Raw genomic sequence first — 18,305 nt, 5'->3', positions numbered from 1 at the left:
AGGTGTTTTTGATGGATGGGTATCCCATCTAAGTTGTGTTCCCACATCACTCCCAGTTTTCCCAGGATAGGCTCCAGATCCACTGTGACCCTGACCAGGATAAAGCAGTTATTGATGATGATTGAATGAATAAATAAACAGATAGATATATAGAGGGCCAAGAATCAAGGTGGAAAAACACATACTGGAGAAATATGTTTCAGAAACTATTCTCAGATAAATGGTAGCACTCCATCAGTACTGTACACTAGTACATCAACGGCTGTCTCTGTCTGGTGTGTGTCTTAGTCTGCCGTGTATAATTGTTTTAATTGATTAACATTTTTCATTATGTACATCACAGTTCAAAGGTTGACAATCCTGACTTACCTACATGTATAATTTAAAAAAAAAAAAAAGCTCTAGAAAAAAAATTTCATGCCATCTGGGGCCCCCAGGGGTCCACGGGCCCCAGTTTGAGAACCACTGCCCTATGTATCCCGAGCCTGAGCGAAGAGCTGTGAATACAGCCTGTCAATCACATCTGTACACTCATGCACTGTTAAAACAACTTTAAGTATTTAAAGCACGATTGTGGAACAGGTTGAGACCGAGGCCGCATCAAGTACAGCTCCTCTTTCCCAATATAAGCGCACTAGGTAGGGTGTAAAGTAATGGCGTTATACAGCCTATGTAGTGCCATTTAGGATACACCTCGAGTGCAGTGATGGCGCTGGTTTCCGCCAGGTGGCGCTGCGGAGCGGACTCGGTGCTGTTTATATCCTCATGCACACACGGGCAGTAGTTTTACATACACAGAGAAACTGATAGCGAAACAGCAGCATGGCGAGTGAAGAAGGAATACAGAGTTTCTCCCATCTACCAAGAACTAAATCCTCACCAACATCATGTATCGGCTGCATCCTGCGGGTTTTATTTATTGCAGTAATACACATGGCACATGCCAACAAGCAAGGTAACTAGCAGTGTGTGTGTATGAGTGAGTGAGAGAGAGAGAGAGAGAGAGAGAGAGTGTGTGTGTGTGTGTGTGTGTGTGTGTGTGTGTATATATGTATATGTATGTGTATGTATGTATGTATGTATGTATGTATGTATGTATGTATATGTACATATATATATATATATATGTATATGTATATATATATACATATATATGTGTGTGTGAGGGGCCTTTTGGGCTCGTTTCAACTATTATATCTGTTGAGTGTCTGTCAGTGTAGCTGGATAGCTGTTTAACTGCAGGCTAACACCAGTTAGCATGTTGGATGGTATTTCAGCTGTAGCATGTTAGTTGAACATGGGCAGGTTTGAAATATACAGCAGTGCCCAAGCATTCTCCAAGTAATATCTGCTGTAGCATACGTGACAGAAAATGACTCATGAACGTCTCTTGAGTGTACAGTGCCAGCTCATACTGGCGAGCTAAAGCTAACCACACAGCAACCTAGCAGAGCCTCGCCTGAAGTAACTAGCCAGTGCTAGCTTTTTATAGTCCTTTATTGTTGTTGTTGTTGTTGTTTTTTTTACACTCTTCATATTTAAAGTCTCATAATGAAGAAGCGTGTTTTGCTGCTATGTTTGAGGCGTTTACAGAAAGTAGGTCGAGAGTTTGTTGATTAAACGTTAGCACTGGAAGCTTCCCTCCGCCAAAGAGCCTAGCTTTTTTCTGTAAGAGGACTGAGCTGCGGGAGGTGGTCATGTTTTATAAACAGTTTTACTTTTTTAAGGTGGGGGGGATTTATTCTCGGAAGGTTTTCGCCCCAACTCTGTTAGCTTGTTAGCTAAAACAGTGTGTGAGGCATAGTGCAGGCCTGTGTGTGTTGTCAGCTCTGACATGTCATGTCAACCCAGTTAGCCAAGAAAAGCAGCAGGTCATTGAGTGGTCCGTATCCCAAACGGATCCCTTCTACCTACATAAGTGCACTCCGGCGGCTATATAAAATAATGGTGCGAAGTGCCATTTGGGATTCAGCCCTAAGGTTTGGGCAGAAGTTAAAGAGCCTGTGTTGCGTTCAGTGAAGATTTCTCTGTTTGGCCTTTAGATATGGATTGAGAAATGTGTCAATATAGTGTGAATTAAAAATCATTAAACAAAAAAAAACGTAGAGAAATATAAACCTCTTATTTGAATGTGTAAATATAGGTTCATAGCTGAATTAGCTCAATCAGATTGAAATTGTATTCCTTGGCTTGAGTTTGTGTACGAGGGTTCAGATATATCAGAGTATTATAATAATCAGGTGTAGAAGAATTCATTTAATTTGCTGGCATTTCAATTTCAGACGACAGTTTATTTTCCGAAACATTATATTGTTCGATTGATTGGATGAAATTGCTGTGATTTAATCTGTTCTTTGCTTTTCTTTAGTGAAGAGGTTGAAGTGGCACTTTTTCACTTCCTAATTCAGATCTAGTAATAGAAATGGAATAAATATGGGTATTAATACATTTTTGGATGCTCGATAACGTGACTACGAAGTGATATCGGGGTATGTGTTAAACTTAATGTATTGTAGTGTAACTTATAATTACATTTATCTGTATGTCCAGGTTTGCTAAGCTGTTCTCATATATCCTCAACAGAGCAGTACGCTTCTTCCGTTGCTCAGGTGAACTCTAACACAATAGGTATTGTTTTGCTTACCTGAGCTTTTGAAGGCTTGTAACTAGCCGTGCTCTGACACAATAGAAATATCAACTCCCCACCGTCAAGGCAACCGTCCCCATGGTCTGTAGGTTATTGCGTGCATTGGCAGAAACTTTGATTAGGACGTCCAGGAGTAAATAGCAGCATGTCAGCTTCAACGGGTACCTTCGTTTGTTCGCAGTCTGATCGCTGTCGAACAGAACGTATCCGGATGCTGGATGGCTTTTGTACGTCCGAGTTATGGGTAGAGTTTTAGGGAAAGCAGTGTAAGCGAATTCCGTTGTACTTTCTGTGCATATGCCTTAATTTAACGCTTAAACTCGATGCTTAGATGAAATACGTATTTTAGAAGTCTTCCAAAACGTCTCACCGGGAAAAATCCTGAGTTTTTATTGAATATTAAATTGAAAAGACCTCAGTTTAGTTGACACTGCTGAAATGTTGTTGTAAGATTTTATTGTTGTAATGCTGTAAGAATTGACTGACTAGAAAGCCCTGCTTTACCTACCTTGATCTTGACAGGAAAATAGCTTCTGATGTTGCTATGGCATTAAAAGAACAATCAATAAGTAAATAAATCAATGTTTAGATGAAAGTTTTAAATACGCCACAAATTTCCAGAGGCGTTGTCAGTATTTCTTGTTGGTGATCCCACAAAATAGGATCCTGCCATTTTTTAAATAGTAGTAATTGTATAAGGATTATTAAAGGGTTTAAAGTGACATGTTCACTCCTTTAGGGAAGATTCAGCAGGTTATTTATTTATTTATTTATTTATTTATTTTAAGGAGTGGAAGCAGTTAAAGTTTATACTGATTGTAATAAAATAACTTGTTGAGGCTGTAAGAGATATGATTGGATGTTTCATGTAACACTACCTCATTTTATTATGATGAATCACATAACTGCGTGTGCCGGTCCATGCTATTTCATGGATGTATTGAAACAGCCGGTTTTTTTTTTTGTTGGGTTTTTTTTTTTTTTTTCTTGTGCAAAAAAAAAAAAAAGTGATTCTCAAACATGAGAATCCAAACTAGGAGTAAAACCTGATCCAGTCCAGGAGTTTTTGCAGAACATGAGCCACCGGATCAAACGTATACGTTTTAAGTTTTGCATGATTTTTAGTCGGTGCTGCAAATCAACATGGACATGTGATCTTTGCCTGCAGCTCACACAGCATGCTGCTCTGCTTTGTAACCCTCCCAGCATTACTCTATTGCTCAGACATGTTGCTAGACCAGGTGAAGTGCAAGCCAAATGGATTACATGTCATAACCACAACGGTAGAGTGGCACAACCTCCTGAATACAAGCAGCTGCTGCATCAATCTGAGAGATGAATCGAGTTGATGTAGCATGTTGGCTCATAGTTAGATTTTGTAATCTGGTGTGCACGTCATCTCCGGGGTTAACTTGCACCTTAAACGCATCGACTGTGTTGTGTGGTTTTGAGCATTTAACTTGTTTAAAGTGTATTTGAAGCTGTTTTTTGCTTGCATCGTGTTGAAACTCTTAGATTTGTATTGTACTTCTTCGTCTTCCCCTTCTGCAGCTGATATTGGTTTGTTGCGTACATGATGTGTTCCTACCAGAGGAACACACATAATAAATTGATTGATTGATATTAGGCCCCACAATTTCTCTTATGGCCCCCGATGATTATGTAAACAAAATAATCGAGATGAAATTAATATTGTGCCCCATTCCGTTTCATGATCTTCTCGTTTTGTCTTTTTTAAAAACCGCTCTCCATTCTTCTTTACAGCAGTGTCCTTTCGCCCCTCCCTAAAAGGCCAAACTCACTCCCCGGCTGGCTGTGGCGTTTTAAGTTCAGCTCGAGCCAAGATGACGGAAAGAGAGCCTTTGGTCGACAAGAAAGATAAAACCATTTCAGCCGTTTGGAAACAGTTTGGTTTCAAGGAGTCCGATGTGGAACGAAAAGAAATAACATTTGGTATCATTGGGCTCATTCCTCTAGTGTCATGACAGCTGGTCTAAATACGCTCGTTTCCTTTCTAGAGCTCACTATAGTGAGAAACTACAGGCCGATCTAAACCAGGAGACGAGAATTTCATTGGCTAAGGAAGTTTAATGTTCATTTCTAGTGATGCGATTTGCCGAAATGCAGCACGTGATGTGCTCCACTAGCTTTGTTTAATTTAATTAAACAAATGTATTTGATTTTGTTTTACATATTTTTTTTCCAGTTGAATTAAATTGTAGAAAATCCACTGTTAATAATACAATAAAAAGTTTATATATATATATATATATATATATATATATATATATATATATATATATATATATATATATATATATATATATATATATAATTTATATAATTAATCCACTCATTTTAACATGGTATTTTTTCGCAGGTTGTTGTACGAAGGACTCTCACATGATATAAGCCGAACAGATTCAGAGAAGCTATTATTCAATCAACAGATATGTGTACATATTGCTCTGGTGAAGCTGTCTATAGGAACAAATGAATTTCACATGTATGAAAGAAGACTTCACTGACTACGTTTACATGGACAGCAGTAATCTAATTATTGACCTTATTCTGAATAAGACAGTATCGTGATTAAGGTGTTTACATGAGTCGCTTTTAGAATACTCCTTTCATGTTCCCGTTTTACATGTTATAGAACATAGATCGATTAATGGCACACGTCATTACGTCCCCACGCATCACCGTCCGACGTTTCCTCCAGAATTTCACGTATCACCATGCAGTTCGTCTTCGTTATGGTACCGTGAACAGTTTTGGGTGGTTTTTAAAAAATATATATTTATGATTTTATGAAAGCTTCGAAACTGCATACTGGAAACATTGTGTACTACGTTTATCTTTTACATGCACTATTCACTCACCAGCCGCGTTAATAGGAACGCCTGTACACTTGGAGTTATCCAAATTTTTTTTTTAGCAGCAGTGCAATGCACACAATCATACAGATTACAGGTCAAGTGCTTCAGTTCATGTTCTCATCAATATTCACACCAGACATTTTGCTCTTAGAAAGACCATGTGAGAGTCTTCAGCTGTCCAGTTTCAGTGAGCCTGTGCCCAGTGTAGCCTCAGGTTACTGCTCTTGGCTGACAGGAGTGGAATGCGACGTGCTCTTCACTTGTTGTAGTCTGCAATCTGCCTCAAGGTTCAACATGTCATGCTTTGTGAGATGTTTTTCAGTTCACCACAGTTGTAAAGAGTGGTACTTTGAGTTACTGTAGTCTTCCCATCAGTTTGAACCAGTTTAACTATTCTCCTCTGACCTCTTTAATCAACCACCTGCAGAACTGTTGCTTACCGGATGTTTTTTTTTTTTAACCATCCTGTATATACTCTAGAGACGTGTGTGAGTGAGGAAATCTCAGGAGATCAGCAGTGTCTGAAATACTCAAACCAGCCCCCTGGCACCAACATCCACACCACATTAAAAGTCACCAAGCGCTGATTATTTCCCCATTCTGATGATTGACATGCACATTAACTGAAGCTCTAGAAACGTAATTGTTTGAAGTTCCTAATAAAGTGGACGGTGAGTGTAAAATCGACCAGCGAATTGGAATGTTGTTAAGTCAGAAGTATAGGTATTAATAGAGCTGTATAACATTAAGTTTAGAGCACTGAACATAAACTCACACACCACCTCTACTGCGCTACAGGCTGACACACCCATACTCACATGACCGTTTCACCTGGCGATTCTGTGCCCTTCTTTCTGACTCACCATCTCCATGTTGGCTGTTTTTGTCTCTGTTTGAACAAACGTGCAACGGAGCTGTACGTACATACAGCTGCGTTGCTGTTACAAACAGCGGACAGGATGGGCAGCTACAAAAAAAAATCCCTTTTGATTAAATATTCTTTTGCAGATTTAAGCTTCATATTTTAAATGACAAGCTGCTGTACCATTACCTTCACAGAATGTATATTCAGTGAAGAATTATTACCTTTGACTTGATTGTAAATTTAGCAGTGATTATTGTTTACAAGTGTGTGACGTCTTTTAAAAACACTTCAGTGTTTGAGTGGGTTTCTTTTTCATTTTATTCGACGCAGTGTGATTTTGAAACAGAAAATGGTGCTCTGAGCTCCATGTTGGTGCTTTTTTTTTGTGTGTGTATGTGAGATCTTGAAAGTGTTTTTCACACCCGTGCTTCTCACTGACTTCCTGTCTGATCCTGATAAGATACAATGACATCCAGTCCTCTTTATGCTCAAGCAGCAGTTGTCCATTGTAAAGGTTTAAAAATGTCATTCATAATATTAATATATTTGCTCTTTCTGCCAGTATCTATCCGGCACATTTTTACAAAGCTTTTAGAGTTGACTATAGCTGCCTTGCATTTTGTGGGTGGTGTAGGAAATTGATTTCAGGCAGATAGAGAATGAGTGTTTTTGAGGAGTTGCTGACCGAAGCACTTCAGTGCAAGCAAAACCTCAAAAGGTGTGCAGCTCCTGCGATATTTCTCTCAGGGTTCAATCACACATGGCAGAAAGTTACAGAAGAAGAGAGCTGGGGGTGACTTGATCGATTTAGCTTACGTGTTCTGTGTGTAGCGGTCGAAGAATAAACCATAGGGTTTACTGTGTAATATTGGTGTAATGTAAATGTTTACCCTTCAACATTTCCTCAATTCAGCCATATACAGCTGGTACTGCAGTATATGGTGCTACATAAAACAACACCGACTGAATAAGACCTACATGTTTCTACATAAAGTGCACATGCAAACATGTGCAAACAACATGTACAGTAGAATAGCTACTAAAACAGGACAATGGGCACCGTGAGTGACAGTGTAGTGCCGACCAGTACACTGTACTAATGTGGAAGTGTCGGATATAACTGGAAGTGCAAAGGAATAACAATATAATAATAATAAAAATATATAATAATATATAATATATATAAGAGGGCGCACGGTGGCTTGGTGGTTAGCACGTTCGCCTCACACCTCCAGTTTCCGGGGTTCGATTCCTGCCGGGGCTGTGTGTGCGGAGTTTGCATGTTCTCCCCGTGCTGCGGGGTTTCCTCTGGGTACTCTGGTTTCCTCCCCCAGTCCAAAGACATGCATGGTAGGCTGATTGGCGTGTCTAAAGTGTCCGTAGTGTATGAATGGGTGTGTGAGTGTGTACGTGAGTGTACCCTGCGATGGACTGGCACACTGTCCAGGGTGTACCCCGCCTTGTGCCCGATGCCCCCTGGGATAGGCTCCAGGTTCCCCCGCGACCCTGAAGAAGGAGTAAGCGGTAGAAGATGGATGGATGGATGGATAATAATATTTAAATAAATAAAAACTACCCAGAGCTTTGACTGCATCCATGATTCATTTAAAAAAAAAAAAAAAATTAGCTGTTGGTTGGTGTTTTTCACACACAAGTCTTCCCTAGCAGTTCCTTCTGCTTAAACTTTGTAGACTGTAATCCCTCAAATTATACGTTCATTCATCTTCAGTAAGCGTTTTTATCCTGGTCAGGGTTGCCAGTCCATCATGCTTTCGGCAGAAGGGCTGCAGTGATTAGACAAGGTTGTTCGCATTATTGATGAAATTTGTTCATGATCAATTCTAGGTTTGCAAACACACGTTTCGTGAATTTGAGAAAGTCGATCATTTAATGAATTTTGAAAACTGTAAAATAATTCAAACTGTTGAAGCCTTTGGTTGTTAAACCTCCAATGTTCCATAGTCTTCATTGCCAAAGCACTGTGTTTTCCTTTTGTGTATGTGATGTGGTGCATTTTTCTATTCCACCGTAGACAAATCGTTACATCCAGCAGAAAACGTGCAAGACTGTGTAAAAACATCCAAAAAAGAAAAACGTTCAGCGTAGTCTGTGCGAAACATCAATTAGCCTGACGCAACAGCACTAACCTAAAACCAAGTTTATCCATATTGTAAAATGGCGAAACTCCTGATATGATTACAGCAGTCCCTATGAATGAAATATATGCTGCTGTTTTTGATGTTGAATTTAAGACGGTAGTAACAGTCTTACTGCCATGTGCAGTCTGAATGCTTGTGGTTCTGCGCTTGTCTACTGGTTAGCATTGCTGCAGATTATTAGCGAGTACGTGACTGCATGCAGCATCCAGCTCGCTCTCTGGAACAGTAGGAAATACCCATGTTGTTAAATATGGAAATATGAGCCTAACTTATCTGTGTTCTTTTGCTCGTCATTTGTTACGCATATAACAATTCTATCATTAACATGCTGCAAGGTATTCACCGCATAAAGATAAAATTTTTTTTTTTTAAAAACCACGAGGAAGTGTGCTGTTACAGGGGGATAATAGAAATAATTATAATTATAAATCCGTACAGGGTTCATTTCCACAGAAAGTCTTGTTCATTGCCAGTTTTCAGTTTTTCTTGTTAAACCAGTATTGTTATTTGCAAATATTGATTACAGTTGAGGACAAATGATTACATACACCTAGGATAAAGACATTGAACCTCCACACATTTTGAGTTACAATACTTTTCCTCTATTGAGACAGGGTGTCTTTTGTCAATACCGTATGAGGTCTTTTTAAAATTTAATATCTAAGAGAGAGATTTATTTCAGCTTTTATTTATGTCAGATTTTCAGTGAGTCAGATATTTACACACATTTTGTTAGTGTTTGGTGGCATTACCTTTTAATGCTTTGAATTATACTTTGCTGGAATTTTGCCCGTTCCTCATGACAGAACTGGTGTACTGTAACTAGTTTGTGTGCTTCCTTGCTCAGACATGCTTTTTCAGTTCAGTCCACAAATATTCTATGAGATTCAGGTCAGAGCTTTCTGATGGGCAGTTCAATACATTTACTTTGTTGTCTTTAAGCCATTTTGTTACAAGTTTTGGAGGTATGCGTAGGATCATTGTTATTCTGGAACACAGAGTGCAGACCAAATGTTAACTTTCTGTCTGATGTGTTGAAGCTTTGCTTTAGTAGTTCTAGTTAATTCTCCCTCCTCATGATGCCATGTAGTATTATTATTATTATTATTATTATTATTATTATTATTATTATTATTTAGTACACCAGTCCTTTTTCTAGCAAAATACCTCTGCAACATGCTGCCACCACCATGCTTCACAGTTGGGATGGTGTTCTTTCAATTCAAAGCCTTACCCTTGATCCTCCATGAATAGCATTGATAATTATAGCTAAACAGTTTAATTTTTGTTTCATTTGACCAGAGAATACTCTTCTAAAAGGCTGGTGATCACCTGCAAACTTGAGTCTGGCTTTTTTTTATTATTATTATTATCCCGATTGTTGAGTAGGTGAACTTTGAGTATCATGCGTGTGCAACAGCTTTTCAGGCCATGACGATGTAGGACTCTCTTAATGGTGGGTGTACATACTTGATACTCCAACTGATGGCTCCAACTCCATCAGTTCCTTTGCTGTTTTCTTAGCGTTCAGTTGAACTTTTCAGATCACAGTTTGTTCATCACTGGGAGTTATCCACTGTCTGTGGTCCCAAGAATTTTATGTTTGCATGCAATTGTTGCAGGTGCTTGAGGTACCTTCAGCTGTTTGGAAATTGATCCTTAGGACTTGTAGAGGTGCATCTTTCAAGAGGTGAAACAGTTTTGGCTGAGTTTCTCAGAGTTTTCCAATGCTATCAAGGGCAAAAAGCTTTCTCAAAGCTCTAAATCCAGCCACAGGTGCATGGCTCTAATCGATTGCTTTACAATGACCTCTGATGTAAACAATGTAGATGCACTAATTGACTTACCAAAAGAAATGTATATGAACATGAAATGTGTGGAGTTGGGCCTCATCTATTTCAAAGTATCACTGCACCTCTGTTCATGGTGTTTTAGCTGTGCAATTGCCTTTATTTTGTGAAAAAGAAATGGTTAACTGCTGACTCTTGCACCGATAACAGTGTTAGCCCGTGTGTTTTTGTGACCATCCTGCTTTAACATATCTATTAAACCTAGTTTTTAGCTGAGTTTATTGAGGCAAGCAAGAGCAGGGAAATAACCTAAAACTCCTACATGACCACACACACAATTATACTTAAGAGGAGTCTTTTGTTTATTTTAATCTACTTAACAGCACCTAGTTCTCTCTCACCAAGTATCACTACAAAAGCTATAGCCCTCTACAGCCTCTGCTGTGGCATGTGAGCTCTGCAAAAGATCATTACTCATTGTCTCAACCCTTTGTGGTAACGTTTTGGACCTAAAAGGCCATTGTGACAGGAAACCAATGTGTAGGCTGTAGTGTTGTTCATCCTCGGTACCTCATTCGAACAAGTTTGAAAAAAGAGTGCCAATATTTATTGAAGGCAGGTGTTTTGTAATAATTATAAGCAATCATGTATCACATGTCTCAAATGATATTTCCAAGATTAATGTTCATTTTTAATGTCTGTTTGAGGTTGTGTTTGCCAATTGTTCATTTGCAGGAAGCGGTTTATGTTATGTCACGCCACCTGTTGGAACGGCGCCATTGTTTACTCACCCTGCACATGAGGCACGTTCTTAGTGAGCATTCAACTGAGCAATTTTTTTTTATAAATGACCGCAGATTTTCCACAGATTCGGGTCAAGATGCCGAACGTGAGTACAGCTAAAAGATCCCATTTACAAACCAACATCACTGCGAAAGAAAACTATTTTGTGCAGTTGCAATTTTGGCAATTCAGGTAGTTTTCTGCCAAAAAAAAAAAAAGCCACAGAAAAATCAAGCATTTTTGGCCTCAACAATCACAAAAACAATCCTCTTCAGTCTAACGCGAAATCCTTCCATGGATTCATGAAATTGAGTGGATATACACTGACGTTATCAGTTTAGCTCTGTCTGTTGAGGGTATCTGTAGATATTTCATATCAGTATCCTGTTAGTGTTCTTTTTATTCGAATGTTTGTGTTAATGTTATTATCATGCATAAATGTTAGACTATTTTTCTCTTATTACTTGTCTCATTAAAGTATTTATTTTTTTAGTTTATATATTTAATTTATCCTGGAACGTTACAAAGTGCCAAACTCCTTCATCGGTCTGCATTACTATTCAAATTTTAGTAAAGTGTGTGTGTGTGTGTGTGTGTGTGTGTGTGTGTGTGTGTGTGTGTGTGTGTGTGTGTGTTTGGGAGGTAATTATACCTGTACTTAACTGATAGTGTCCTGATCTCCCTGCAGCTCAGTGTGACGATAAATTTACACGTGAAATTGTCTCCCATTCACGATTATGAAATGTTAGGAAATGTTAACATTTAGCTCCTAACTCACTAGGATGTCTCTTGATCTCCCCTTAATATTATTACTAATATAATTATTATTTTTTTTTTTTTTGTATCCCTGCCTTACCCTCCAGCTCTGGATTGACTGAGATGTTGACCCAGGATAAAGAAGTAACTAAAGATGAACGATTGTTTTGAATAATTGTGTGCTTAGACCTGCTATTTGCGTGAGATCATTTGATGTAAAGTCTTTCGTGTAACAATTAGTCAATGTTTACTCTGTTCCAGGCAGTTCACTTATTAGCCAAATGATTGAGAGAGCCATGTGACTTGGCAGTAAATATTGTCATTACTACATGGAACGACTGCTTCAGACTCTTTACTAATAGTGCTATTTACTATTGACTATAACCGGAACCGTACCGGGTGAGTAATTATTGTTGAACCTGAGCACATTATTCGGTAGTGGCAGCAGAAGCATATGTTTTTCAATGGCATAGCATTTATATGTACCTGTATAGCAGTCCATTGTTGTATGGGAGGTAAATCTATCCCAAAGTTAAAATGATTAATCCAATAAAATGAAGTTGCCATTGTGCCATTTCCTTTGCCACATGCCTGCACATAATCCTGTCAAAATGAAATAACTGAATTCTCAATTTGAGAAAAACAATTTGAGAACTTCTCATTTGAACTTTGCGAAAGGTCAGTGACTACTATGGAAAAATAAGACAAAACATTTTAATTTGGACTTATTCTGCATTTTATATAGAAAATTTAAAAGCAAACGAAAAGTATTGGATATTTTTGTCCTATTAGCTTTTCCATTACAGTTATGGCTGTGAAAATTGAGCTAATTAAAATGAAATAAAAAGATATTTTTAGAAGAATGAAATACTAAAAGAAATGGTAAAGTTGATTTTCATTTTAATATTTTATTTATATGCAAATGCTTTTTTTAGCATTTGATTTTTCCGCTAGATTTAACTGTCTTTGTAGTGAGGTTGATGTCTATTATATCTTAATTTGTAGCTTTAAGTAAACAAAAACCACTCCAGTCCTGAAATTGTGTGTATGTATGCGTACAGTGTCCTCGACTAATGATCAAAGAAGGCTGTGAAAAATTGTCTTTATTGTTTAACCTTTTGTTCAAAAAATTCACAAGAATAATCTGCTCTCATGGATATTGAACAATTGCAAACAAAACACAGCTTTCTAAAATAAATAAATTAATAAACATAAATAAATAAACCACCTCTGGTGTTTATTGCCAAAAAGTTCTATTTTGGTTTCATCTGACCATAGAACCCGATCCCATTTGAAGTTCCAGTAGTGTCTGGCAAACTGAAGACGTATTGAGATTGTTTTTGAATGAGAGTAGAGGCTTTTTTCTTGAAACCCTTCTAAACAACTTGTGGTGATGTAGATGACTTCAGATTGTACTTTTGGAGATTTTCTGACCGCAAGACGCAACTAACTTCTGCATTTCTCCAGCTGTGATCCTTGGAGATTTTTTGGCCACTCGAACCATCCTCTTCACAGTGCGTTGAGACAATATAGACGCACGTCCAATTCCAGGTTGAATCATAACATTTCCAGTTGACTGGAACTTCTTAATTATCACCGTGATGGTGGAAATTGACATTTTCAATGCTTGTGCTATTTTCTTAGAGCCACTTCCCATTTTGTGAAGTTCAGCAACCTTTTGCTGCACATTACAGCTATAATCCTTGGTCTTACCCATTGTTATGAATGACTAAGGGAATTTGGCCTATGTGTTATTTCATATTTATAACATTGTACGAAATTACAGACTGCCACTCCAAGGTAGTTGCTGGAAAAAGCTCATCCCTGGAACAAGGCCGTATTATTGAAGGGACAATACACCTCAGTCTCAGCAATATGTGTATAATACCACCTAAAGTGACATTCAGTTATAGCATGGGAGTGGCAATGGGGCATCAAGAACCATCCCTGAACAAAGGGTTACATGACCGTAATTATCGTTCAGAAAGATATCTGTCTAGACCAGGGGTGTCCAATCAAAGAAAGCTAAGATCAACTGATTAAACAGGTGGAATCAGGTGTGGCACCTGCTTGGTTGGAATGAAAACCTGCACCCACACCGACCCTTTGCGGATAAGATTGGACACCCCCGGTGCTATCCTTAATTTGCATTTAGAGTGGAACTTCATTTACGTTACATACAGAAAACCTGGTTTGAAATACAGTATAATATCTGTGCTGATATTGTTTGGGGTTCACTTTGACTCCGATGAACCCTGAGTGCTTTGTGTACTTTGTCACTGCCATACTGCAGTAAAGTTATTCTTCTTTGAGGTCTTCGACATCCTCATTTTTTTCTTACACTCCTGTGCAATAGGAAGTCATGGTTGAACAATTTCCTGTTCTTAGTCACCCAGGTGTACAATAAAAGTCAATATAAATGGGAATATACTTAAAATTTTATATATATATATATATTTCTCATATGAATTCATAAGGGTGCCAATAATTGTTGCATTCTTACATTTAACAAAGACGTGTATCTATAAAATGTATATATAATTCATTTAATTTATGGTAAAACTGTATGCAATTGTTTATCCATGAGAGCAGAGTATTTTTTTTATTTTTTATTTATTTTTATTTTTTTGAACAAAAGGGTAAACAATTGACAGTTTTTCACAGCCTTCATTGCTTTATATTTACCAAGGGTGCCAATATTAGTGGAGGGCACTGTGCATGTTGCTCAATGATTACAGTTTATTTAAAGCTGAAACATAACCTGTTGAAGCAGGCTGCAGTACTCTGATCAAACAATTCAGTCATTTTTATTGTGTTGGGGTGAATTATCACTTGAGATACAATGATTATTGTACATGTAAATGAGATACCATTTAAAATACAGCAAAACACAGAAAAGAAACAGGGAACGTTTGCAGAAAACAGTCATTTTCTAAATTTGATTTAGACTGTTCAGATGATGAGTTTCTACTTAATGTTACAACATGTTATTAGTGTTCTCTGGCCTTGTACATCTGTGTGCAGGTTTTTTTCTTTTTTTCTTTTCACATATACATGTGTACACGAGGACTCTTAAGTGCGGCGCTCATCATGACCCGTCTCTCCCACTCCACGCTTTACTAAGGTTACACCACTCATCGGCTAATAATAGCACCAGGAGGACAGCGATATGCAGCTGAATATGAGAACTCGGTAGTCCACTCAGCCGTCGGTTTTGTTAATACGTGACATTGTGAATGCACTTCGAGTGTTGTTGATTGAAACAGTCACTGAATGCCTTGTCAAATAGCTAACGTTATTCTGCCAAACATGTCTCTGGTTGCATGGTGATTGTATTAAATTCAATTTTAAAAAATGGCATAACCTTCTGTTTAGTAAGTAGAGGAGACTCTCTTTCTGTGCTCTCACTCTGCACAAACACCCCTCACCCCATAAACTAATTGGCTTGACTAGACCCTGTGATGCGGGCAAGTTTCCTGGAAATTCATTTAATAGGGCATGAGGTGTGACTGTACATTAGTATGATGATGTATTGAAATTATTGTTGTTGTTGGTATTATTATTGGTAAATGGTAATAATATAATTTGCTTGAAGCACACCCAACAATATTTACATTTTCTAAGTGGTTAGCTATTACTTAAATAACTGAGAGGGATCCAGATAAATGGCTAAAAGCTGTGTGTGTGTGTGTGTGTGTGTGTGTGTGTGTGTGTGTGTGTATATATATATATATATATATATATATATATATATATATATATATATATATATATATATATATATATATATATATATATTATATTATATTAGTGTGTTGTGTTATATTAAAGAAAAATTCCTGGTTATGTTTAGGAGTCATTATTCTAACAATTTCCCAAATAATGCAATACTTAATGTTTGCAGTATTTAATATCTGATTTATTGCAGAATGTAAACTTGTACAACTGCTCTTATGACAAAAATCGCATTATTCATTTACATGGTTATCATACAATAAACCTTGTCCCCGTTACATTCTGCCTCCATGCAAAGGAAAACAATAAAGCTATATTGAGCTGTAATTAGTAAATTATTACTGTAATGCATGGAGCACCTGTTCTTCCAAAAATATTTCCTCAGTCGGTGTTTTGATGATGGTGATGCACAGCGCTGTGTAGTACTTCAGTCTAAAATCACCCATAGGTTTTGAGATTTGATGTGTGAGTGTGAAGGCCATAGCATACGAGTTACATTATTTTCATCCTCCTCAAAACATTCGCTGGGCCCTCATGCCATTCTGTAAGAGACCGGGTCTCCGATCAGGATAGAAATGTTTCATCGTAGGATTAAGAAGATCGGTCTGAAGAACTTTTGTATTGATTTGCAGTGACACTTCTATCTAAGGGGACAAGTGGACTTAAACCATGACAGCTTCTCAGAACATAATAGAGCCACTTCCCCCCCCCCCCTCCTCCCCCCATCTCTCTCTTAATTTGTCACCTGTCTGAGTATTTTTCTTCAGGGTGCTAATTTGTCTTTACCTGCCTATCAATGTCGTCAGGGCAAGCCTTCAGAAAGCCATTTTCTCCCTGCAAATTCTACAGACAGCTTTATTATCTACAGATTTGTGTTGACTTTGTGCAGCTTATAAATTTGAGGTTCTGTATGGATTGTGAATCCTGACTGACCTGCTGCTGCATGTAGAGTCTCTGATTACTTCCCTGAAGCTGGTTGGTGGATTTCCTTTTCTTTTGTTTGTTTGTTTGTTTTTTTTTAATGGAAATTTGTGCCTTTTTTTTTTTTTTGAAATTGGTGAATTGATGATGAAAGAGTCAGTCATGTTACTGCATCAGTAAAAGACAGAACAAACTAGATAAACTGTCCTCCATCTGCGTAATCAACAGCTCATCAAACTGACCATCGTGAAGTTGTACAAACGAGTTGGGCAATATGACGAAAAAATATCACGATACCCGAGGACATTTCTACACTATGCAATGTGGATTGCGATATATAATTTAGATAACAAACTGTCTGCAAAACAGTAGTAATATAAACAAAAAACCCCTATTAAACTGAGTTTAACGATTTAATGCCTATAAAGACTAAGATGATTACATTTTTTTTGAAAAATTATGTCAGATCAATGTTATCTATTCTGTACCATTTAATTAGTAATTATTAAAAACATGAAAAATACATCATACCAAAGATATCCCAGAAAAGTGTATCGTGTAATCATTTATCACAATATCGCTATTACATAAATACATCGCTCAGCCCTACCAGTCCTTCCAGGATTTCGCAATTTTTGTGGTGGTAGAAATGAACTTAGAGCTTGCAGTTTTTCTAAATTTCAGACCTTTTCTAAATCTACCATTTTGTGCAATTGCAATTTTGCCAATTAAAGTAGGGGGTTTTTTTTTTGGTTTTTTTTGTGTAGCACAAACTCCTAAGTTGCATCACAAATTTTGAAAAAGGCAACAGCAGTCGAGCGTTTTTGGCCTCAACAATCGCACAAAAATCCTGTACGGACCAAAATACTGTTCAGTGTTCTGCTGTAGATAAAAGAGTCAGTCTAATGTGATGTGTTCAAGATCACAACAAAAAATACATTTTAAACCGTGCTACAATCCAGAATTGAAATAAAGAAAAAAAGCCTTTGATATCGCGAATGAGGAAAAAATATCCTCACAATCCGGAATTAATGATGCTAATGTGCATCATTAGTGCTGGATTTTACATTCTGGAGACAAACTGGGTGAAGCACCTGTTAAGACGACAGACTTTCTGTTAAGTCGCTATCTGATCGTGGGTTCTGTGATGGTGTGACTGTCTTTTGTCTGGTTTTAACTATGAGAAAACTGAGACATGAACTCATTTGATCTTCTTTTTCATTGTCTGCCACCGTGCAATTTTTTTTATATATATATATAGATTTTAAAAAATGTAGTAATTCAACAAAGTGTTTAAAGCTGAAGATGATTTTCTGTCATGATGAACCCACACTGATCTGATCTGTGCAATCTAGATGTCTTGGGTGATTAATTAGACAGAATGATAATCAAAGGGTGAAGAATGTCAGGAGAGCTCTAATGGTCTTTGCTTTCTGCATTAAAAAAAAAAAATTGTGTAGTCCTTTTAGATAATAGTGTACTAGTTTCATGCTTTCAGAGACAGACACTTAACACTCTTATTGCACTTTTCATTGTGTGCTGATACCTAAACCTCATGAGAATTTGCTCTTTGTCTGTCTGCAGCTTTCATCCAGTCAAACAAAATCCTGGAGGTACTACATTTTGGTGATGGAGCTTTCCTGCAGGTAAGCCTTAGGATTATTCACTTTTACTTCGAAGGTTCACTTCTGTTTCACTCGACTCTGCAGCTTCCTATTTGTTGAGCTAGAAAGACATTGCAGCAAATACGGAAAAGAAATTCCAGAAAAG

General features: G+C 37.6%; 1 protein-coding gene across 2 annotated transcripts in view; it reads left to right on the top strand.

The window, feature by feature from the left end:
* The first annotated feature begins 759 nt into the window (after window positions 1–759).
* tmem131 (transmembrane protein 131) overlaps window positions 760–18,305 on the top strand; it is a 54,017-nt gene continuing 36,471 nt past the window's right edge. Inside the window, exons 1-2 of one of the 2 annotated variants that reach the window (XM_017479838.2) lie at window positions 760–955; window positions 18,120–18,181. In XM_017479838.2, the coding sequence (XP_017335327.1) occupies window positions 823–955; window positions 18,120–18,181 (195 nt within the window). In that variant the 5' untranslated portion in view covers window positions 760–822. Of the gene's footprint in view, window positions 956–18,119; window positions 18,182–18,305 lie in introns of those variants that run through there. The other variant, XM_017479839.2, reaches the window with a different exon arrangement.

The sequence above is a fragment of the Ictalurus punctatus genome, chromosome 11 (genome assembly GCF_001660625.3).
Source record: "Ictalurus punctatus breed USDA103 chromosome 11, Coco_2.0, whole genome shotgun sequence".
NCBI lineage: Eukaryota > Metazoa > Chordata > Actinopteri > Siluriformes > Ictaluridae > Ictalurus > Ictalurus punctatus.
The sequence above is the reverse complement of the archived record's forward strand: the minus strand, read 5'-3'. Positions and strand labels throughout refer to the sequence as shown.